At 38.8% G+C, this 24996-nt stretch overlaps 1 protein-coding gene and 1 long non-coding RNA gene across 20 annotated transcripts in view; one reads left to right on the forward strand and one right to left on the reverse strand.

Annotated features, from left to right (window-relative positions):
- The window catches only part of LOC129778316 (thioester-containing protein 1 allele R1-like), an 83555-nt gene extending 71103 nt beyond the window's left edge, over positions 1 to 12452 (forward strand). For 17 of the 18 annotated variants that reach the window (XM_055785155.1, XM_055785151.1, XM_055785147.1 and 14 more), the window contains exons 9-13: positions 9743 to 10050; positions 10113 to 10412; positions 10468 to 11777; positions 11837 to 11990; positions 12047 to 12452. In XM_055785155.1, the coding sequence (XP_055641130.1) occupies positions 9743 to 10050; positions 10113 to 10412; positions 10468 to 11777; positions 11837 to 11990; positions 12047 to 12267 (2293 nt within the window). In that variant the 3' untranslated portion in view covers positions 12268 to 12452. Of the gene's footprint in view, positions 1 to 8950; positions 9204 to 9742; positions 10051 to 10112; positions 10413 to 10467; positions 11778 to 11836; positions 11991 to 12046 lie in introns of all 18 variants that reach the window. The other variant, XM_055785142.1, reaches the window with a different exon arrangement.
- The window catches only part of LOC129778318 (uncharacterized), a 32544-nt gene extending 14651 nt beyond the window's left edge, over positions 1 to 17893 (reverse strand). The window contains exons 1-3 of one of the 2 annotated variants that reach the window (XR_008743418.1): positions 17697 to 17893; positions 17104 to 17633; positions 16857 to 17010 (exon numbers count right to left, since the gene is read on the reverse strand). This is a non-coding gene — a long non-coding RNA (uncharacterized LOC129778318). Of the gene's footprint in view, positions 1 to 16856; positions 17634 to 17696 lie in introns of both variants that reach the window. The other variant, XR_008743417.1, reaches the window with a different exon arrangement.
- Between the last annotated feature and the right edge of the window lie 7103 nt (positions 17894 to 24996).

Here is a 24996-nt window from a genome sequence, read left to right on the forward strand (position 1 = left end):
TGAGCAGCTGATCGAGCTAAATTTTCACTCCGGATTCATGAGTTCATATCATGAATTCATCTCCATGCAGGTTGATCCTTCTTCGTATATTCCCAACCGTGTTTGTTTCCCTGACTACATCAATTCCTCTGTGCATTTTGATCTGTCCATGAAGCAAGATATCCATGGATATTCAGATTACCAACGATCGAGGATCGCTCCAACGATCTTCGATGAAAAGTATGGGGGTATCAATTGTGATAATATGTACTTTACTGATGGGTCCACTATAAACGAGTCCACAGGATTTGGAGTGTTCAACGAATTTTTTAGCACCTCACACAGTCTTCAGAATCCTTGCTCAGTGTATATTGCTGAATTGGCAGCAATTCATTGGGCGCTGGACAGCGTCGCCTCACGACCTGTTGAACACTATTACATTGTAACGGATAGTCTTAGCTCTGTCGAAGCTATCCGTTCAGTGAGGCCGGAAAAGCACTCGCCGTACTTCCTTGAGAGAATACGAGAAAATTTGAGTGCTTTATCCAGACGCTGTTATGTCATTACCTTTGTGTGGGTCCCTTCTCATTGCTCAATTCCGGGTAATGAGAGGGCTGACTCATTAGCAAAGGTAGGTGCGATTGAAGGCGATATTTATCAGCGTCAAATCGCCTTCAATGAATTTTACTCTTTAGTCCGTAAAAATACCATCGCTAACTGGCAACGCAAATGGAACGAAGGTGAATTGGGCCGGTGGCTTCACTCGATTATCCCTAAGGTTAGCCTCAAACCATGGTTCAAAAGTCTGGACTTGAGTCGGGACTTTATTCGCACCTTCTCCCGACTCATGTCCAATCACTGTTCGTTAGACGCGCTACTCTTTCGTTTCAATCTGGCCGGCAGCAATATCTGCGTTTGTGGCCGAGGCTACCACGACATCGAACACGTTGTTTGGTCGTGTGAGGTGTATCTTGTTGCCAGATCGAATTTAGAGAACTCCCTTCGGGCTAGAGGAAGGCAGCCCAATGTGCCGGTGAGAGATGTGTTGGCTCGGTTAGACCTTGATTACATGTCCCAAATATATGTTTTCCTTAAATCTATCGATGTTCGTGTGTGATTATCCTTATATCCTTATACCCTCCATTTCTTCCTTTATGAGTAATTGGTCCGCTTGCTATAAACAGGAGAATGAAATGTAAATTCACAATAGATGTACGAATAGATTTAAGAATTGAGTGTGTGTGATTATCAACATTGTAATAATTTCCTTATACCCCATCCTTTTCCTGAGAAAAATATGTCACCCTTCTAATCTCGAGTTCACCGCGAGTAATCGGTTTCCCACATTACTAACCATAGATTTAAGAAAATTGTTCATATATATAGTTTTAAAAATATATTTAAGATTTCGGCTCCTTTAAACTTATGCAACTGAGCCTGTAAAAATAAACGAATTTATATAAAAAAAAAAAAGGCAAGCGAGGACAAAAGTACTCGCCGTTTGCATTTATTTGCAGAGCCGATTTCCCCAGAAACCTCGGTTTTGAAGCCTGTGTTAGGGAAACACATTTCAATCGGAACAAAAATACCCCCGATTTGTATGAATTCGCAATGCCGATTTCCCCACGCTCCATGGATTTGAAGTCTGTGTTAGGGAAACACATCCCAGTCGGAACAAAAATACCCCCGACTTGCATGAATTTGAAATACCGATTTCTTCAGGCACCTTGGTTTAGAAATCTCTATTAGGGAACACATTTCGGTGGGAACAAAAGCTCCCCCTACTTTCGTGTGTTCTTCTTCTTCTTTTTGGCTTTAAGAGGGTTTAAACTTTTCAGTTCATTCGCCTCTAGGCTCTTTCGTGTGTTTGCAATGCCGATTTCGCTGCTTGGTTTTAAAGTCTGTGTTAGGGAACATTTTTCGATGAGAACAAAAGTCTCCCTACTTTCATGTATTTGCAATGCCGAATTCTCCAAGGCTGCTTGGTTTTGATGGCTGTGTTAGGGAAACCGTAAATCGGGCCAATCAAAACGATGCAGTTAGGGCGTTTAGATAACGCCTAATATTTTACAGTTATTCAATTGTTTATCTAATGAAAAACAACATTTTGTTAGTTGCGATAGATGCGTAGAAATATTCCCTATCAAGTGATGCAAACATCTCTCCTATCCAGTACGAAATGTTCGAGCTATAAGCATTCGAAATCTTTCATTTTTTCCTGCAGGTTCTGTGTTGAGGTTTTCATTTTACCCTCCATATATTCCGGTTAGACGTAGTCCCACGTCAAAAATACCATATACAATTTCAGAGGATGTTGGCGATTTAAGAAATATGTTAAAACGGCGACATCCACTATCGAAGACGAAGACGAAAGCTGCCCTCGAGTTGAACCTCAATTCAAACGAGGATATGGACGTGACAGTTACGGTTCGAAAGCAGTTCAATGAAACTTGAATTTGGGATAGGTTTGTGTCATTCGTTCCTCTCAGGGTGTGTATGTGGCCTATCACTCCATTCCACATGTAAACAACCCAGCACAAGGATGCCAGATTTGATAACACATCTTCATTCTGTAAACAGTTGAATTGTGAGATATTTAATTCGAAAAAAAAGGGGGGGTTATATTTATTTATTTATTTATCACCGTCTCGAATTGTTTATAATTCCTCAGACTGAATCCTTATATTAAATTCTTAATCCTATTTTATCTATGATAAAACCGCAAGGTTGACGTGGGACTACCTTAGCTTAGTAATAATTTGTTTTTATTGGTTTAATTTTTGATTGAATGAAACAATTTCCGAATTCAATTGGTTTCTATATTTTTGCGTTGTGAGACCGTGTTAGCGATGGACGAATTCAACAAAATAAACCCGGCTCAAATCGGACCATTTCATACTCGAGTTTTGCGCTTACGAACACATTTGGCGTTCCATTTTTATCTATATAGATAACGCTAATAACGCAGACGTTTGTATAAGAATGTAGGACATCATGCTAAATATGAATCTCGAAAACAGATGATTCTCATTTGAACAGATTCGAAGACTATACGAATAAAATGGATGAGATGGGCAAATATTATTATCAAGCCATAACTTTTATTGGAACGTTCTTTAAAAAATCTGGACATTTTGTATGAATCTCCAAAAATCTGTAATATCAATCTTCAGATTCTTGGTATCAAAAAGTCGAAAAAATCTGTAGAAATACAGATTATTCTGTAGATATGGTAACCCTGCCCCGACTTGCATGAACTTGCAATGCCAACTTCCCCACGCTCCTTGGATTTCAAGTATGTGTTAGGGAAACACATTTCGGTGGAAACAAAAGCTCCTCCTATTTTCGATTTCTCCTACACTGCTTGGTTTTGAAGTCTGTGTTAGGGGACACATTTCGGAGAGAACAAAAGTCCCCCTACTCTCATGTATTTGCAATTCCGATTTCCTCTAGGCTGCTTGGTTTTGAAGTCTGTGTTGGGGAAACCGTAAAGTGGGCCAATCAAAACAAGGCAGTTAGGGCGTTTAGATAATGCTTAACATTTTACATTTATTCAATTATTAATCTAATGAAAAATAACATTTTATTATTTGCGATAGATGCGTAGAAATATTCCCTATCAATTGATGCAAACATCTTTCTTGCATTTTTTCCTGCATTTTCGGTGTTTATGTTTTCATTTTACATTCAATTATTTTTCAATTGTAATGCAGTTAACAATAAAATTCTGAGCAAACAACAAATAACAACCAAGGCAGCGGAAAAAATATTCAAAAATGTTGAAACCTGAATAAACATACATACGTACATACAAAAAAACCTGAAAAACTCTATGTTTTAATTTGGGAATGTATACTTTTATGAATATTTCAGTACTGTTAGTATTTGAATGATATCAGGTTTGAACTATAGGGCTTTATTCCCGTATACAATTCACAGTGAAAACGAAATGAAGTTGATGACAACGGTACGGTGTCGACATCTGGATACGACATTAGTTTTTATAAAGGCTTAGTACTCTACCAGAATAATCGGTGAGAAGGCAGCTTTAAATTGCTAAAATCTGAATCATCAAAATTTTTACTTGGCGTTATTTATTTACTGGAAGCAAAGACGTGCTTCAAGTAACTTAACCTAACTTAACCTACTTTCTATACACTTTCCGATATTTCCACTAAAACTTATCATTATAATATAAAATTATCTTCAGATACAATTTTTGTAAGAGATTATTTTACCGTATAAAGAAAACAAAGTTTTTCATTCACATTAAACACTAGTTTGATAGGGAGAAGTTAATTTTCATTCATGATTTCTATTTGAAAAATGTTCATTCTGTCTGAAAACCTATTAAAGTAACGTCTCAATTATATAACGATCCAATAAAATTTTCGCGTGATATAATTCAAACGTGATATATTCGAAACAGGTATAATTTGAACACTTTTTTCCCTGTAATTTGCAAAAAAATATAGAAAAACATTTATTACATTTTTATAACATGAACTGTAATACAACATATTATTACACAATGCAACATAACATATCGAGATTATTGTTGCAAAGCTTTTCTCATAGCAATTTCATATTTCCTCAAAAACACTCGTATATTATAAAAGTGATTTATTTTGCCAAAAAATCCAAAACATCTTTTAACGTTTTTTAGTGCCTTGTTCAATGTTTCTGAATTTAGCATGATTGACGATTTAATTTTTTTTGGTTGATTAGTTTTATATTTCGAATTATTCTCTGATCCATTGGTTGAGTAATAGATACTGCATTCGGCAATTGTGGAAAATGAAAACCCATATTAATCTATTTTCAGAGAAAATTTAATCCCCTCAGAGTAGTTATCCATCATATTAATAAAAGGGTTTAAAGTTGTAGTTTTTTTGTTAAAAACTAACAGCAGCAGAACCTCGGTATTACACTGGAAGTGATAAATCTATAAAAACATCGAAGATTATTCGATCTTTCAATTATTATCATTGGCAGTTTAAGAGTATTAGTAAAATAGGAACACTATATGAAACTTATTCGGTTTTGTCAGGAATGATTTCTGCAACACTTTTGACGTGGGACTACGTCTAACCGGAGTATACGGGGGGTACAATGAAAACATAAACACAGAACATGCAGGAAAAAATGAAAGATTCCGAATGCTTATAACTCGAACATTTCTTACTGGATCGGAAAGATGTTTGCATCAATTGAAAGGGAATATTTTTACGCATCTATCGTAAATAATAAAATGTTATTTTTTATCAGATATTAAGATGAATAACTGTAAAATGTTAAGCGTTATATAAACGCCCTAACTACCTCGTTTTGATTGGCCCGATTTACGGTTTCCCCAACACAGCCATCATAACCAAGCAGCCTTGGGGAAATCGGCAATGCAAATACATGAAAGTATGGGGATGTTTGTTCTCACCGAAATGTGTTCCCTAACACAGACTTCAAAACCAAGCAGTATTGGAGAAATCGACATTGCAAATACATGAAAATCGGGGGTGTTTTTGTTTCGACTGAAATGTGTGTTCACAGACTTCAAATCCATGGAGCGTTGGGAAATTGGCATTGCAATTTCATGCAAGACGGGTTTTTTTTGTTCCGACTGAAATGTGTTTCCCCAACACAGACTTCAGAACCAAGGTGTTTGAGGAAATTGACATTGCAAATTCATGCAAGTCGGGGATATTTTTGTTTTGACTGAAATGTGTTTACCTAACATATTGCGGACCGCTCACGAGATTTCTCGTGTTTCGCGTTTCGTCTGTTACTGATGGATCACTAAATAACTGGTGTTTTCTACACTTGAAGGTTAAATCCTTGGTTTCCCAAGAATCTAACAAGGCCTACCGATGCCTCACCTTCGTCTCATCCACATCGAAGGAAACGATCTCATTCGTGGGATCCGAACAAATGAAGCGTTCAAGTTTGCCCCAAAACGTGCGTTCCTTAATGTGCTAATACAGACTTCTAAACCAAGGTGTTTGGGAAAATCGGCATTGCAAATAAATTCAAACTGCGAGTATTTTCTAACACGCTTGCCTTTGTACAGACTTGAATATGTTTCCTTAACATGGTCTTATAAACTTAGGAGCCTGGGAAATAAAAAGTATAAGTTGAAGGTGTTGATTCATGCAAGTCGGGGGTACTTTTGCACCCGCATGTTTTGACGTGTACGTCTAACCGGAGAATATGGGGGGTAAAACCAAAACCTAAACACAGAACATGCGGGAAAAAATGCAAGATTCCGAATGCTTATAACTCGAACATTTTTTACTGGAACGGAAAGATTTTCGCATCAATTGATAGGGAATATTTCTACGCTTCTATCGCAATTAATGAAATGTTATTTTCCATTAGATAAACAATTGAAAAACTGTAAAATGTTAAGCGTTATCTAAACGCCCTAACTGCCTCGTTTTGATTGGCTTGATTTACGGTTTCCCTAACACAGCCATCAAAACCAAGCAGCCTTGGAGAAATTGGCATTGCAAATACATGAAAGTCGGGGGTATTTTTGTTTCGACTGAAATGTGTTTCCCCAACACTGACTTCTAAATCAAGATGTCTGGGGAAATCGGCTTTGCAAATGAATGCAAACTGCGAGTACATTTGTACTCGCTTGCCTTTGTGCAAACTAGAATATGTTTACTTAACACGGTCTCCTCAACTTAAGAACCTGGAAAAATCGTGCACACACTAGAGGCGAATGAACTTTCCTGTTTGAATCCTCTATAGTATAAAAAGTAGAAGTTGAAGTTGTTGATTCATGCAAGCCGGAGGTTCTTCTGCACCCGCATTTTTTTTTTGCACTCCGAAAAGTATTTTCCTAACACAGATTGCAAGAGCGGGTACGAACATAACGCTTTGGCTCGGTTATTCAAGATTGCATTGAAAGATATGCCTTCATATCTTCTGCTCACTGAATTTCTACGCATACCATTTGATGATTAGGCAAAATGTTGATAACCATTTGCTGCGAAATCGCGTATTGATATTGATTAAACAATGTGCGTTCGACGTACATGTCAGAATCGAAACTGAGTTCCTGAAGTTCATCAAATCAAGCAAATTCTCGGTTCGAGAAGTACGTACACTTGAGAGATGCAAACTTCAGATGGAAATGTAAACTATAATAATCATTTAACAATTCTTCCGTTCGCATATTTTGTCCTTGGCATCATACCAAACGTAGAAGGACTGTCATTAAATATACCTGTAACGAAGAATATAATCTATCACAATGCATGAATTGATCTTACATGGCATTCATTCAATCTCTTTTCTTACAAAACTAATATATTGAATTCGATTGAATCCGGAAATTGTCTCATTCAATCAAAAATTTATTCAATACAAACAAATGATTGCTAAGCTGAACTAGTCCCACGTCAACTTTGCGGTTATATCATAGATATAACCCACCCATTTTTTTTACTTCGAATGAGTTATATAATGTTTTAATAAAAAGTAAACTAGATTCGTCGCGAGTATCGAGTTTATATACCTGATTGAAACTATCCATTACCCGATGATCGGTTGAAGACTTTCAGCCACAAACAATATTTGAAGCTTACGAATGCCGAAACTCTTTTTAAAATTAAGGCACTACTATGCTAGAACGATGCAAGTGCTCCAAAAATACGTACGATTTTTTTAGTTTGCAAGTGAATCATTCTTTAGGTTCCTTAAAATGTTATCTTTGATGTCCAACCCTCTGGTACTCTGGTCACGTAAATCTTGACATGGAAGTGGCCGCTTAGGAAGTTGGATATCGTCAAAAAACCAACAGTTCGGCTGAAATGTTCATAAGGTTGACGTCTAGATGGCGCCTCTTGCAAAAATCTACTTGACTATCACAAAGCACCATTTTTCAATGGATACGTGTCAAAATTTGACAGCAAACGGTCGATTGGATCGATTGAGTTACAGCATCGTGAGTGAAGAAACTTTTGGTATTGTGAAAAAATTCGAAAAATAACAAATCAATGAAAACGATGGCAAAGTAGCATCAATTGGGCTTCGAATTGCTTCTGCATCCACCGCATTCTCCAGATCTGGCCCCCAGTTGAATAATTGATACAAAAAAAATGGTATAGTTCAGAAAATACATGATCCGAAGGATACATGTTTCTCTCATGGGAAAATAATCTTCCGAAATATTATGACATTTGGCAAATTTCACATTTCACGTTTGTGATGCTCGAGATGTTGGCACCAAAAACATGGCTTTCTGCCATGAGGCTGGATTTTACCGTCGGAAGATACAGTTTTTTTCAAACAATTAGCTGTCAAAATATTCCAGATACGCCTGCTGCGCCTGCAGCTATAAGAGGAACAGTGATTCCGGATTCTAACTGAATCAAATCTCACTACAGGTGTGCAAAGTTTAATGGCTGTTATTACAAGGATAGAACGCAGTCATAACAGAAGTGAAGGTAAATAATTTTAATGACACTTCTCTGTGTGAGTTCCATAGGACATTGGTTTTGATTGGTTAACCTTTTTGGTTGCCCCGAAATAGAAGTGATTTCTTACGAACGAATTCTAAATAGACAATGCATTATTATCAGATTGAAACCGATTTTTACATTTCAATCCAGAACGAGCGATAGGAAACTATGAAACAGCCGGCACGTATTTTATTATGACCATTACTTTAAATTCATATAAACTTACTATATTTTCAATTATTCGCTTAAGTGCAATTTATTTTGATACACACACAAGCTGTAACGAAACAAACTGTGTTTTATGATTGTTTCTCTGACGAACAAAAACAATCTCATGGGTTCTGTGGTTCATGCAAAACTATTTTGGGAACCATACAAATATGTCATCATTCGTTTCGTTCTGTGGCAGTGTGGAGTATTGCCGTGATCGGTGTTCCGCTTAGAAATCCGAAATTTAAAACCAATAAAAATAATCCCAAAATCCGAACTAAATTGAACTTTTTCAGCAAACGATACCTCCTCTCAGCCGCCTCCCATTACCTATAAAACACTTAGAGGCCCGGACGGAACCCCGCTGTACACGGTGATCGAGAAGGATCCGCGCTCGCTGCCGGTTCACAAGTTCATAACCAATACTCGACCACCGTTGGCAGGACCGTACGCTTTCAGCCGTATTCCGAAGCCCCATAAGAACACTCCGCGAGTTTTCCTTCCGCGTGAAATCGCCAACACGTGGTTGTTTGAGAACGCTTACTCCGGGTAAATATTTGCGTTCCCGCTGCTGGATGCTGCGAACTAATTGAAGCGTGTTAATCCGTTTGTAACCAAGCAAATAATAATCGATTTTACACCTGCTGTCGCTAATGCTGCGCACGCAAACGCATACGCAAATACGTTAACGGGAGATGGCCGTTTGAGGTTGAACTGTTTAGGCGGACCCCGCGCTGACTGATACCCAGGATTCACCGTAATATGCCAAGCTACTAAAATTCCCAAGTGGATTAATAAAATGATCGATGACTACTAAATGATGACGGGGACCTGAGCCTGTTGACATTTTTTTCAGGTGGCATCGCTTACGCCATGATTCTTAAAGCATGTTTCATTCTCGGTGATTCTCTGTTTAACTCTGTTCTTTTGGTTGTACTTTGTGAAGCTCTAACCATCTGTTCGCTAATGTGGCCTTAGGTTTTGGTGTGTTTTCATGTTTCTCATTTGTAATATACTAACTTGTATGGAATAACAACAGAATGTCAATAAATTAGACATTTTTAACACTCTTATTCCCTCCATTGTAGTTTTTCCGGTGAGAAGACCATTTCGAAAAAAGTTCCCGATACTATCACATCTTGGATTATCACTGGGTTCTCGGTCAGTCCAGTCCACGGTCTTGGCTTAACCCAGCAACCAAGGAAGCTCAATGTTTTCCTACCATTCTTCGTGTCCACTAATTTACCATACTCAGTTAAACGGGGGGAAGTTGTATCGATTCCGATTGTTATTTTCAACTATATGGAATCCGATCAGAATGCTGAAGTGACGTTCCACAATAACGAGCAAGAGTTCCAGTTCGCCGATGTAGAGAACGAAGTCGATGAGACCGCAAGTGGGTTATAAATCATGATCGGGTTTAATCAATAAATAGCTACATTTATTCTACCCATACAGAGCTGGAACTGTTCCGAAAGAAGAGTGTCGCAATTCCAGCCAACAGTGGAAAAACGGTAGCGTTCATGATCAGACCAACCAAGTTGGGTCCCATCACGATCAAGGTAACGGCTGTTACCAAGATGGCCGGAGACGGTGTCGAGCGTCAGTTGCTTGTCGAGCCGGAGGGTCTACCACAGTACGTTAACAAAGCCCGATTCGTCGATCTGCGTGCTTCACCGGAAACTGCGACCAACTTTACGGTTGACGTGCCGAAAAATGCAGTGCCTGACTCGACCCGGATTGAAGTCGCCGTGATTGGTAGGTATCGTATTGCTTGGCTCCTGGTAAGGGAATAACCATTTTTTCGTTACAGGTGATATCTTGGGATCTACGATCCAGAATCTCGACTCTCTCATCAGGATGCCTTACGGTTGTGGGGAACAGAATATGTTGAATTTCGTCCCCAACATTGTTGTTCTGGATTACCTGAAAAATACCAATCAGTTGACATCGAAGATCGAAACGAAGGCAAAGAAATTCATGGAGTCCGGCTATCAGAGAGAATTGACCTACAAGCATGACGATGGATCGTTCAGTGCATTCGGAAGTTCTGACAAGAGTGGAAGCACTTGGTTGACAGCTTTCGTTGCGCGGTCGTTCAAACAAGCAGCTAACCACATTAGCGTTGATGAGAATGTGATCGACCGTGCCCTTGAATGGCTGGGCAGTAAGCAGGCAGCTAACGGAAGTTTCCCTGAAGTCGGAGTAGTATCCCATAAAGATATGCAAGGAGGATCTGGACAAGGAATTGCGCTGACTGCGTATACGCTGATTGCATTCCTCGAGAACAAAAATCTTATTCCGAAGTACAGGAACGTTATCGACAAAGCGTTGGATTACATCGTTAGAAATACCGAAGGTCTCGAGGATAACTATGCATTGGCTCTTGCCGCGTATGCTCTGCTGCTTGCCGAACACAGCTCCAAAGACTACATACTGGCACAGTTGGATACCAAGGCCACAACGGAGGGAGACACCAAGTGGTGGCATAAACCGATCCCGGAAAGTGACAGCAAAAACCCATGGTACCACAAGCCAAACTCCGTCAACGTGGAGATGTCATCCTACGGACTGTTGGCTTTCCTCGAAGCTGATCTGGACACCGATGCTCTGCCCATTATGAAATGGTTGATCGCTCAACGTAACGAAAAAGGTGGTTTCCAGTCCACCCAGGATACGGTTGTTGGTCTTCAAGCATTGGCTAAACTTGCTGCGAAGATTTCATCAAAGAACAATGACGTTACGATCGTGGTTACATACAACGAAAACCAACAACGGGAAATGAAGGTCAACGCCGAGAATAACCTGATCTTGCAGAAATTCGAGCTGCCATCTTCTGCTAAGAATATCGATGTCAAGGCTACTGGTAGTGGCTTCGCCGTGTTTTCGCTATCGTACAAGTATAACATGAATGTGACCGGAGAGTGGCCACGATTCGTACTAGACCCGCAGGTTAACAAGAACTCCAACCAGGATTATTTGCATCTGTCGGTTTGCACAAGCTTTGTACCGACAACTGGTCAGAACAGTTCCAATATGGCTGTAATGGAAGTTGGATTCCCGAGTGGTTTCACCGCCGATACGGACACTCTGCCATCTTTGGAGAACATGGACTACATCAAGGTATGCAGGGTGAGTCAAGATGTGAATTTTTTGTTGATTAAACTATTTTTCCATTGCAGAAAGTGGAACTGAAGGATGACGACACCATTGTTGTGCTGTACTTCGACAGCTTGGATCGCAATGAACTCTGTCCCACGATCTCCGCCTTCCGTACACACAAGGTGGCCAAACAAAAGCCAGCTCCCGTTGTAATTTACGATTACTACGATAATTGTAAGTATTTCTAAGTTCAAGCCAAAGCCGATAAACATTCTAATGCCATCCAACAGCTCGTATCGCCCGTCAATTCTACGAAGGACCAAAATCCGGCTTGTGTGATATCTGTGAGAAAGAGGACTGTGGTGATTCTTGTACCATTCGTTCACAGAAGCAGCGTGCAGCCCGGGACGAGGATGGCGGCCGCGTATCGACTAGTGCCGCTGGTAGGTTCGGAGTGGTCGTTGTTTTTCCGTTTGCTGTGGTTGGACTACTGCTGAAGATGTTCTATTGAGTGTGTACCTCATTTAAAGAGTGACTTGCAATAGTCTTACTGGAAGGAATGGTCGTTGCGTGTGTGGAATGCTGAATGGAAGAGTATTGCGATTCAATCTTTGTATTGTATAGTATAAGATGTATTTTATCCCCATGATAATTCAATCCACGAAATAAAGAAAACATCAGTATGGGTTAAATATACATGAATTTGTTTTAATGTCCAAAACATAAAGGGCGAACACGAAATTATTGCGACACATTCAACAGGGCATAACTTTTTTACCATTGGGTAAAAATCAACCAAATTTTCCACATTTTCTCATTGATGTGTATTGTCTACATGCTGTCAAACTCGAAGTCGTGTTTTCCGATTCAACGAAAATGGAGGTGAACCAACGCGAGTCGAGAGAACAAATTCTTTCCAAACACCTGGAATTTCCTGACCTGTCGCACCGGCAGTTGGGAAAAATGTTGAACATTTACCATTCAACCGTCTCCAGAGTGTTGAAGCGGTTCCTGGAGCGGTTGACGTTGGACCACGGCAAAGGAGCTGGAATAAAACCGGGACCGGAGAACAAAAAGACGGAGGGGAAGGTGAACCGGATGATTAAAGCAAATCCCATCGTCTCAAGCCGTGATTTGGCTAAAAAGATCGGCATGTCGCAGAGCTACGTCCAGAATGCAAAGAAGAGAGCTGGACTACATACATACAAGGTACAGAACTTCCCAAACCGCGATGAGCAGCATCAATCGACGGCTAAAACTCGGGTACGGAAGCTCTACGAGAAGATACTGACAAAATATGGCTGCTGTGTGATGGACGACACAATGTATTTAAAAGCCGATTTTATATATCTTGCAAAGTGTTAGCTTCCCCAACACCTTACGAACCCATTAGCCATTCCTAGCAAATACCCTAGTTCAAATGGAATTTCATTTAGTAATTCTCCACTGCAATCGAAAGCCCTTATTAAAGCCTCCCCATGGTTCTGCATAGGGAATATACAGGGTTTTCCAACTTTAAATTCCGAAAGTAAATTGAAATAAAACACACCACTTAGAATTCGAATTTCGATGAAACTTTTATTTCGAATTAAAGTTTGGTTTATGCCATTATGTGTGAAATACAACATCATTCAAATGTCCACCTAGGGCTTCCTCGCACACCTTGATCCGGAACAGGTAATTTTTGATGACTTTTCAGCACATATGGGGCGGTATCTCGGTCATAACTTCACGAATGTTGTCTTTCAAATGTTCAAGAGTTTGCAGAGAGTTGGCATAGACACGGTCTTCCGCATAACCCCACAAAAAAAAAAGTCTAGCGGGTTCAAATCGCATGATCTGGACGGCCAATTGGCATCACCAAAACGCGAAATTATTCGTCCCTCAAATTTCGTTCGCAATATGGCCATGTTCGGTCGTGTTGAGTGGCACGTGGCGCCGTCCTGCTGAAACCACATGTCATCCGTATCCATATCTTCAATTTGTGGCAAAAAAATTAGTGGGTTATATCTCTGATATAACCGCAAGGTTCACGTGGAACTACCTTAGCTGAGCAATCATTAGTTTGTATTGATTAAATTCTTGATTGAATGAAACAGTTTCCAAATTCAATTGAGTTCAATATATTTGCTCTGTGAGTGAAAAAAATGAACAAATGCCGTGTAAAGTCAATTCATTTATTGTGATTGATTGTTCTTCGTTACAAGTAAATTTAATGACGGACCTTTTACGTTTGGTATGATGACTAGAACAAAATATATGTACGGAAGAATTATCAAACGTTTGATGAACCAGCCTAAGGTTGAAAATCTTTCCAATAAAGACAAAAAAAAATTATCAAACGATTATTTTATTTTACATTTCCCTCTGAAGTTTACATCCCAAAAGTGTACATACTTCTCGAATCTCGAATTTGCTTGAAACAGGGAAGTTCATTCGCTTCTAGTGGCTGCACGATTTTCCCAGGTTCCTAAGTTTAGAAGATCATGTTAGGACAGACATATTCCACTCTGCACAAAGGCAAGCGAGGACAAAAGTACTCGCAGTTTGCATTTATTTGCAGAGCCGATTTCCCCAGAAACCACGGTTTTGAAGTCTGTGTTAGGGAAACACATTTCAATCGGAACAAAAATACCCCCGATTTGTATGAATTCGCAATGCCGATTTCCCCACGCTTCATGGATTTGAAGTCTGTGTTAGGGAAACACATTCCAGTCGGAACAAAAATACCCCCGACTTGCATGAATTTGAAATACCGATTTCTCCAGGCACCTTGGTTTAGAAATCTCTATTAGGGAACACATTTCGGTGGGAACAAAAGCTCCCCCTACTTTCGTGTGTTCTTTTTCTTCTTTTTGGCTTTAAGAGGGTTTAAACTTTTCAGTTCACTCGCCTCTAGGCTCTTTCGTGTGCTTGCAATGCCTATTTCGCTGCTTGGTTTTAAAGTCTGTGTTAGGGAACATTTTTCGATGAGAACAAAAGTCCCCCTACTTTCATGTATTTGCAATGCCGATTTCCCGCCAATCAAAACGATGCAGTTAGGGCGTTTAGATAACGCCTAATATTTTACAGTTATTCAATTGTTTATCTAATGAAAAACAACATTTTGTTAGTTGCGATAGATGCGTAGAAATATTCCCTATCAAGTGATGCAAACATCTCTCCTATCCAGTACGAAATGTTCGAGCTATAAGCATTCGAAATCTTTCATTTTTTCCTGCATGTTCTGTGTTTAGGTTTTCATTTTACCCTCCATATATTCCGGTTAGACGTAGTCCCACGTCAAAAAATCGTTTAACATGCGGCCATAGCGCTCACCATTCACAGTTACCGTCTCGCCGTCTTCATTTTCAAAGAAATACGGCACCAAACAGTGACTTTTGGCGGATGCAATGGCCTCTCGACAATCACGTGTGGATTTTCTGAGCCCCATATACGGAAATTTTGAGTGTTCACATAGCCACCGAGCTCGAAATGTGCCTCATCGCTGCAGAAAACTTGATGCGAAAATTCAGCGTTTTGCTGCTGTTCATTCAGCCAATCGACGTATGCCCGACGCATTCGATGGTCACCACGCTCTAATTTTTGTATCAGTTGTACTTTATATGGATGTAGGTGCAAGTCCAAATGCAAAATTCGCCACAATGACGTGTTTGACAAGCCCAATTGCTGAGCACGCCGTGGAATCGAATCATTCGGGTCATCCTCCACACTGGCAGCAATAGCAGCAATATTTTCGGCCGAACGCACATTACGATGATGCACAGGTTTCACAATATCCGCTATGGATCCAGTTTGTTCGAATTTACGCACTACATTAGCGATTGTGTGCTCTGTAGGTCGTCCATGACGACCAAAATCCGTCCGTAATGCTCGAAAAACATTTGCCGGTTTTTCATCATTTTTATAGTATAATTTAACAAAATTAACACGTTGTGCGATGCTAAAACGATCCATATTGTAAAATGACAGACATTCAACTAACGATATGACGCTTTGGTAGACAGCTATGTCAAACGGTTGTCAGCGCAGGGCTGTATACTTTCGGAAGCCCGAATTGGAAAACCCTGTATCTTTCCTGTGTAGTTTTCATTCTATTTACAAGGGTGCTTGGGATCTAAATAGTTCTTGATGATTTTCAATAGTATGTCTCTAAGACTACCGTCATGTACTTTTCATCACATCCTAATTATTCTTGAAATTTAGGGTTTTTATTAGGTGCGGACTAAGTTCTAAAAAAATTTCAGTAATTTTAAAATTCCGCGTCCATATCATGATCGGGAACTTGATGCTCCTTCTGAACGCACCCCTGAAGACCTGTCACTTCTGTCGCCGCTCCAGCTTCGGGCCAGTTGAGATCAGCTCAGATTTCTTCTGATGCTTCGAATTCTTGCTTTACCATGTGGGGTAACTGGGGGTAAGCCCGACCCAGTAAGGGAAAGTATTATTTTGTGAGATCTGAGGGCACATATTGTTCTGTTTCCCTCACAGTATCATTTTCCAGATTATGTTCCATGAGATTATGTTCCACTGATAAGAAATATCAGTGCTTTTAAACAGAAATTTTGCAAGTAATAGTCAATTTTCATAGCAGACATAGAAACAGAGTTCACCAACCAGTGCGCGTGAAACCGGCACCCTCAATCTGTCAATAAATATACTTGACACCAGCTGAGCCAGTTTGAATGTTGCAACCGCCAAATGGGAGGTATTTTAATTCTAGATGTCGCTATCGAATATGGTTCGAATCGCTCAACTGATTCCGGAGATATGGTCGGAACAAGCTCCGACAAAATAAAGGATTTTGATATTAGGCAAATCTATCAAGCGGCACCTCAGAGCAAACCACAATTCAATTACTAGTTCGATGGAATCTAGGTCCTAGATTTACTTCCGCGGGTAAGACGAACATCTCGTAACCTCAGTTCCTGGTCTGAGTCTCGGGAACCTTCGAGGTTGGGCTCTCATGGCCTCTTTCATGCTGGAAAGCTTGAACTTGAGGTAAATCGCTTTCAGGGTCGGTTCTTCGGGGAAAATCTGATCAAGGCTCGGATGGTACAGTGTAATCAAAAGTGCACATATTTTTTTCGTTTTCATTACCTTAAGTTACATACTCTATGTGGAGTGTGGTGTGATGTCCTTCACTGAAATACTGGATCGGTGGTTGAACGCGATCTCCGCACTCTGCTCGCTGAGGATTTCGGGGTTATGATGGCGATGGCTATACTCGCTATTAAACCCAAATCAATTGGTCCTAGTCGAACAGAGAGGAAGAGAATTTCCACTATGAGCCTTTTTCCATTCAAATCCAGTCGAATGGTACTTTTTTTTATATGTATATATATACCTGATTCTATCAGCTCCTGTTATTTTCACAATCTAGTGTTTAACTTGTAACGACTTAATTACTCGTTGAATTTTGTTAAATATTTTCTACGTGTATTTTATTGAGTTGCACTCAGTTACCGGTCTGGTCGGGAAATGATTCACTAATTCAGCGATCATTTCATCTGACTTCTGTTGTTCTCACTCTCTTGATCTTCTCGTCTCTCTCTTTCCTTTCCTATTTATATATTCATCATTGTTCATCTCTAACCCTATCTCTACTTCCGTTGCATTCTCTCATTGCTCTTATTCCAGCTTTTATGTGAATGTGTAAATGTTACTTGACCGAATTCCTCACAATAGTGGTAAGTATTTTATGGCATGTCTATTAACACTGAAATATTACAAAAAAACATTGTCGACGTGATCCTGCAATGTATACCTGGGGATTCTAAAGTCTTGGAAGCACGTGTGACAGAAATTCCACCAACGATAGCCTCTTTTGCAAGGGTGAGGTTCACCTGGGACCCACTCTTGGGAGCTGCGAGGCATCTGAAAAAGATGGAAAATATGTCCCAATAACCTTCAACTAACTGGAAATCATGACGGGCTTACTCCACTCAAAGGGTGACGGTCTTACTCCAACAGCATACAGTTTTAAGGAGACTATTCCGATTAATTTATTGCTTTAACTTAACTCAACTCGAAACAACTAAAAAGGATTTGAAGCCTCGTTCAAGAATTAAAGCTTAAATTCCATTACCGAAAAATTACATCTGGTTGCACATCATCGGCACTCGCGTTTGTTTTGATTTATATTCTAACATTCAACGAATCACGGTGGGTTGGATTTGAATTAAAACGTCTAAAATATAAAAAATATAAATACTAACAAGTACAGTGTTCAAAAACATAGTTAATGAGAGTTTTCTAGTAAAATTCAAGGGATGCCGGTTTCACACCCCAGTGACGGGTTTACCCCCTAAGGGTTACGACTGATTGTGATTCTATCCGTTTCAGAACATCCGAATTACTCGAAGATGGCTTATCATCGGAACCTTTCCAAACAAACTCTCGTATGGAGGTTTCGCACTGTCTATGACGTACAATCGCTCTATTGCATTCAATACCATTATGATGAAAATCTTCATATTTTGAGGCTATCAACGAATTTAGCTATTTTTTGTTTATTTTCATAATGAAGCGGGGAAGAACCTTCACTTCCAGACAGATTGCAAAGCGAAAAATACTCTGACGGACACGCACGGACAAAATAACCAGATACACCTCCATTCACATCTTCCAAATCGAATAATTTTGATTATTAAACCGAGAAGATGAGCATTTCTCAGCCATCATGTGAGACTGAGCGTTGTCATGTTGTAGAATCCTGTTTAAACGGTTTAATTTAGCTTGCCCTGTTTGTACGTTTGTATGTTTGTAACATGTCTGTAGCGCTGTCCCACAATAATAGAAATTTGACCCCCTTCCTGTTGACCGATTGATCTGAAATTCGGAACACACCTTTATCTCTGCAGTCACTATAAAACTGCGTATTCCACGATCTTGAAAATCCAAGATAGCGGCCGCTACAAAATGGTGGATCACATATTTTCTCAAAACCTCATCAATATGAGTTTTCCCACAACCCCATTAATATGGATATCAAATGAAAGGTCTTGACTAGTAAAATACAGTTATTAATGAAAAATGCAAATCCAAAATGGCCGCCACCACAAAATGGCGTCATATAAATTTTTTTTCCAAACTCCATCAATATGGGTATCAAATGAAAGGGTTTAACTAGTAGAACACAGTTATTTATGAAAAATGTAGATCCAAGATGGCGGCCGCTGCAAAATGGCGGATCACACATTTTCTCAGAACTTCATCAATATGGGTATCAAATGAAAGGGCTTGATTAGTAGAACATATTTATTTATGGAAAATGCAAATCCAAAATGGCCGCCACCACAAAATAGCGCCATGTATATTTTTTTCAAAACCAAGTGAAAAGGCTTGATTAGTTCCAAAAACTCATAAATATGAGTATCAAATGAAAGGGCTTGGATAGTAGAACACAGCTATTTATGAAAAATGCAAATTCAAAATGGCCGCCACCACAAAATTGTGCCATATATATTTAGCTGGCCCTATTTGTATGTTTGTATGTTTGTAACATGTCTGTAATGATGTCCCACATTAGTAGAAATTTGACCCCCTTCCTGTTGACCGGGTAATCTGAAATTTGATACTCACTTTTATCTCTGCAGTCACTATAAAACTGCATATTCCACGATCCTGAAAATCCAAGATGGCGGCCGCTACAAAATGGCGGATTACATATTTTCTCAAAACCTCATCAATATATGTTTTTCCAAAACCCCATCAATATGGGGATCAAATGAAAGGGCTTGACTTGTAGAATACAGTTATTTGTGTAAAATGCAAATCCAAAATGGTGACCGCTATAAAATGGCGGATAACATATTTTCTCAGAACCCCATCTATATGGGTATCAAATAAAAGCGCTTGATTAATAGATCACATGTATTATAAGAAAAATGTAAATCCAAAATGGCAGCGTGAATAATTGGTCGATCCGACGAGGTGAAAACAAGACCTAACAATCCACATGGCCTCTCTTTATTTGGGTTGCTGTTCTGAATCCACTTTTTGTCTACTGTGATAATGTGAGGGAGGGAACCCTTCTGTTTTGCCGTTGGAGTAGTTGTTCCCAAACGAAAAAAGCACATTCAACTTTCTTCGACTGCAAAACATGAGGGACCCAAGTTCCTTGCTTTTGAATTATTCTCAATGCATGCAATCGCCTGGAAAGAACTTTACGGGTAACTCCTAATGCTGATGTGAGCTCTTCTTTCGTGTGGCTAGGATCCTCGGGAAATATCTCCAATTCAGCATCTTCAGAGATATTTGATTTTCCTTCACGTGGTCGGTCGTCAATATCGAAGTCATTATCTTTGAAGCGACGGAACCTATCTTGAAAGGTTGTTTCACCTGAAGTCTGCTCCATTTAGAATTTCCAATTTTTTCATCTTTTTTCTTACGATTTTTTCTGATACGATTCATTATTCTTTATCGACGATCATCAGAGTGACCTACTTAAAATCGATAGAGGAACTGGTACAAATTCGGTACCCCATTTTGTTTTTTTGGACATAGCTCTTGGCCAATGCTCGGAATTTCTTCATATTAAAAACATGTCATCTTTGGCAGAAATGATGCCATTTAATGTGCTGGAGAGTCAAATGCGCAAATAATGAGCTGTTTTAAAAGCTTAAAAATGGTTTGTATGTGTGCGAGCAGACATCTCTTTCTGTTTTCTTTTCTTATTTCATTTGGGATTGTGCCAAAAAAAAAGTCCGTACTACGTCAATGAGGATCGAACAAAGGCCGGTTGGAATGCAAAGCTATTTTACACGGCCATGCTATCCACATGGCTAATGATGCTTCATCAGTTGTTCAGCACATACATGATAATATTTCACCTGATTACAAAATGAAGTTGGGAAGCGTTTTCTAAGAGTAAAAAAGGAGTGCATGAAAGAGAACAATATCTATCTTGGTCTGGGCCGTGTATGTGGCAAAGTATGCGGAAAGCTTATTTGTCTTTTGTTTCGCTTGCTCGTATTAATCTTATATTGCTGTACCATGTATATTATACAAATGCTTCCCTGTATTTGTGAGTCATGACATTTTCTGTTATGTTATGTCTCATTTAATGTCATATATCGGGATGACAAAACATGAGCTAAAAATAAATGTTGGGTGTAAAAGTGAAACAACTCAAATTCGAGTACACGAGATGCCTTGGCACCCCATTTTTTATTTTATCAAATTAAAAGAATCGTCCTGAAATCACTGAAAAATGTAGCTTTTGAAATTTTCATACAAAATAGAAGTGAAGTACACTATCTTACGTAAATTAACTCAACTTTGACGAAAAAGCATGCAATTTTACAAAACAAAGAGGAACAAAGAGAAAAAACGATTTTTCAAGAAAAAGTGAACAAATTTCATCTCGATTTATTTCTAACTAAAAAGTAAAACGAATCGTCGATTCGTCAACAGTAGAAATTGTGAAATGATGGAATTCCGGCCCGAAGAGCTAACGCTAAAGGAACCCAATAAACTTTATATTTTGGAGAAAAAAATCACGTTGTCTACATTGAGCTTCGTTTTACGAGTTTGGGAAACAACAATGACAATGATGGATTTTCAGGTGGAATGAAATAATTCAAAATAAAATTATAAATGAAAATAATCTTTTCCGTATCGAATATGTATTCTGTGTAAACAAGTAATGAAGAGTAATATTTTTCCAAAGAGTACTAACATTGGCTTCCATTTGATATGTTGATTATCGGAATCGGTTCAGTATTCCAGAAGCGATGAATTTTTGAAAAAAGTAATTTTTGGAAAAAAGGGAAAAAGTTGTTTTAGTGAACCACCCCAAAATTTAAATGGGCACCCTAATGGGAAAATAAAAAAATACGGGTCTAATATTTTGCGATAAGAAACAAAACTACAATTTTTTCATGAAAATCTGAGGACCACTATATCGGTTTGCCATGGAATGGCTGCTATCGTATTAGCAGAACCGAAAGCAATTTTAAATTGTAAAAATTTGAATGAAAACATGTCATCATATTTGGCATGTGTTATTACTCGATGTTATTTGAATACTTAAAGGCATAGTCCTAACTTAACTCTTAACTTAACTTTTTTTTAATAAATTTCCTGGCATTTACCTGGCATGGCATTTAAAACTTTCTCCATAACCTGAAATTATTATCAGACACAATTTTCATTCAAGATTTTTCCCCACCCGTAGGGCATGTATTACCTTATAACATAGAACACATATTTGATACGGTAAAGCTGATTTTTATTCATTGTTTATGTCTCAAAAGTGTGTTTATTCCACCCGAAAATTCATCACCATTTTCGCGTTACGGAAGTGGGACACAAAGCTCAATGTCGTGTTTGTCGAATAGCGTGTCAAAGTTGTCATATTGGCATGATTCGATTTTATATAAATCTAACGGATTACAGAATGTAAGAATTGTGATCCGTTCGGGTAAATCTGACTCGGTCAGATCGCAGAACACGGATGGGTAGTTGGTCAATAGACGTTTTTGCCTGGCAAGTCTGTATCGGCGTTGCTCATGATAGTATCTCGGAAGTGAATGTATTCTTCCTCACACCGCTTCTGTTGTATCGTAGGAATCGCAGTCGTTCGTTTTCTACATTCGCCTACATGTCGACCATGAATTGTTGGTATTGCTCATGACATCGTAGAATAATGTTGCCTCAAATCATCATAAAAATCTCAAATCATCATAAAAATCCATCGAGCGCACTCTTTTGTTTTGTTCATAAAGATTAATTCAAAATGAGCAATGATGTTCATAATGTGACGGGACTTCGTCTTTGAATGTTGATTCAATATCCATTTTGTCCCTGTGGAACCGCCGGGTAATCTTGCATCAAAAAAAAATCTTCTGACCTTTAGATGTGGTCACACATATTCTAGAGTTTGTTACTCAGAATGCATTTATGTTTCTTGGCATAGCAATTTCAATTAAGTAAGAATAAAAATGACGTAAACAATACTATGTTGAGAAGACGTACGTTATGGACGTTAGTTCCATTGATGAAGAAGATGGAAAGCGTCACACGTGATCTCCAGCCGGTGTTTTATCAACAGCAATGACAATATCGTAATTGTCATTTACAGTGCCAAAAAATAGTCCGTACTACGTCAATGAGGATCGAACAAAGGTCGGTTGGAATGCAAAGCTATTTTACACGGCCACGCTATCCACATAGCTAATGATGCTTCAGCAGTTGTTCAGCAAATACATGATAATATTGCACCTGATTACAAAATGAAGTTGGGAAGCGTTTTCTAAGAGTAAAAAAGGAGCGCATGAAAGAGAACAATATCTATCTTGGTCTGGGCCGTGTATGTGGCAAAGTATGCGGAAAGCTTATTTGTCTTTTGTTTCGCTCGCTCGTATTAATCTTATATTGCTGTACCATGTATATTATATAAATGCTTCCCTGTATTTGTGAGTCATGACATTTTCTGTTATGTTATGTCTCATTTAATGTCATAAATCGGGATGACAAAACATGAGCTAAAAATAAATTTTGGGTGTAAAAATGAAACAACTCAAATTCGAGTACACGAGATGCCTTGGCACCCCATTTTTTATTTTATCAAATTAAAAGAATCGTCCTGAAATCACTGAAAAATGTAGCTTTTGACATTTTCATACAAAATAGAAGTGAAGTACACTATCTTACGTAAATTAACTCAACTTTGACGAAAAAGCATGCAATTTTACAAAACAAAGAGGAACAAAGAGAAAAAACGATTTTTCAAGAAAAAGTGAACAAATTTCATCTCGATTTATTTCTAACTAAAAAGTTAAACGAATCAAAGCCTTTACAACAGGCGTAGTAACCAGTCTCGCATTCGGTGCAGGCGGAATGGGCCCATGGAATCATTAAAATGTAATTAAAATGCAAAATAACCCGCATACCGAATTTTCACTTTGGAATGAAATCTATGAAATTTGTGATTAACATCTCGATACACTTACTCGAATTCGTTGAAGAACATCAATTTCTTGATCCAAATCAGCTTTAATGCTTAAAATCGGTTCACTATTCGATTTTTAATGATTTTTCAAAAGACGCACATGAAAAATTTTCGAGATTTCAAAAACAACAAAAATTGTTTTTTTTCTAAAACACAGACATTTTGGGTTTTTGGCATCTGACGTTTTTTACTACATTACTAGAACCCTTTTTTTTAATTCACCACCAGAGTGCGCTCATTACCGCCGGAGATCCGGGTGGGTACCAAATTACCCACGGGGTACCGAATTTGTACCAGTTCCTCTAATCTTATGATTTTATTACACCAATTTAAAATTCAAATTTGAAAAAACTGTTTCATCTTGCCGCGGCGTACCTTCACTAAACAAATGAGAATGAAGAGAAAGAGGAAAAATAAGGAATCGAGATTGAAAAAAAAGTGGAATCGAGTTGTAGAAGAAGACTCAACACGTGTGAGTCGGTTGAATATTTCGAAGAAGACAGTACGTACCAGACTTCACGGTAGAGCTTGGCCCCACTCACCGTTACTCGGACTTGAAACTGACTGCGTCCCCGTCTCGATGATATGGGGAGAACTTCCTCAGTTAGAGCTGATACAGAAGGCTTCTTCACCAACACGAATGAATAGTTCGGTCTCCGGTTGGTTATCGGATTAAAACATTGTCTAGTAAATAATCATCGGATAAACACAGACCCATTTACAATATGATTTAAATATTATTTTTTTACATTTCACATCTATTGTATTTATTCCTTATATTTAGTGATAAATATGAATGATGCTGGTTGTCAATACTGTCTCATGATTATAAAGCATATTTTCACTGAGTTAGAATGAATAAGCACTTTTAAAGCTATCCCAACCACATGATGTATCTTATTTAAAATGAATTGATTTGAATCAGCGAAATAATAACTTATAGTACAATCAAAGTCTTCTGGGCTGTCGCTCTAACCGGGCAACGATAAAATCATACAATGGTGCAGTTACTCGTCAGTCTCACGTAGATTCCCAACACCGCTTTAGTCAGGAAGAATAGTTGCGATCAGTTTCCTTGCCGATCTGTAGATGCACTCGCGTTGTGGTAGTTCTCCGATTTCGTACAGCTTCAGCGATGCGATCGCTGCCTCCGAATGACCGGTCCCGATGAAGGCGATGGTTGCATCTCGTCCAGCGTGTTCCAGTAGTACATCGTGGCCACCGGGATGCTGAGGAACGGGAGCATTGTAAATAGTGTTCATTATTGGTAAGTTGATTTCAATG

This window comes from Toxorhynchites rutilus, chromosome 3 (assembly GCF_029784135.1).
Source record: "Toxorhynchites rutilus septentrionalis strain SRP chromosome 3, ASM2978413v1, whole genome shotgun sequence".
Lineage (NCBI taxonomy): Eukaryota > Metazoa > Arthropoda > Insecta > Diptera > Culicidae > Toxorhynchites > Toxorhynchites rutilus.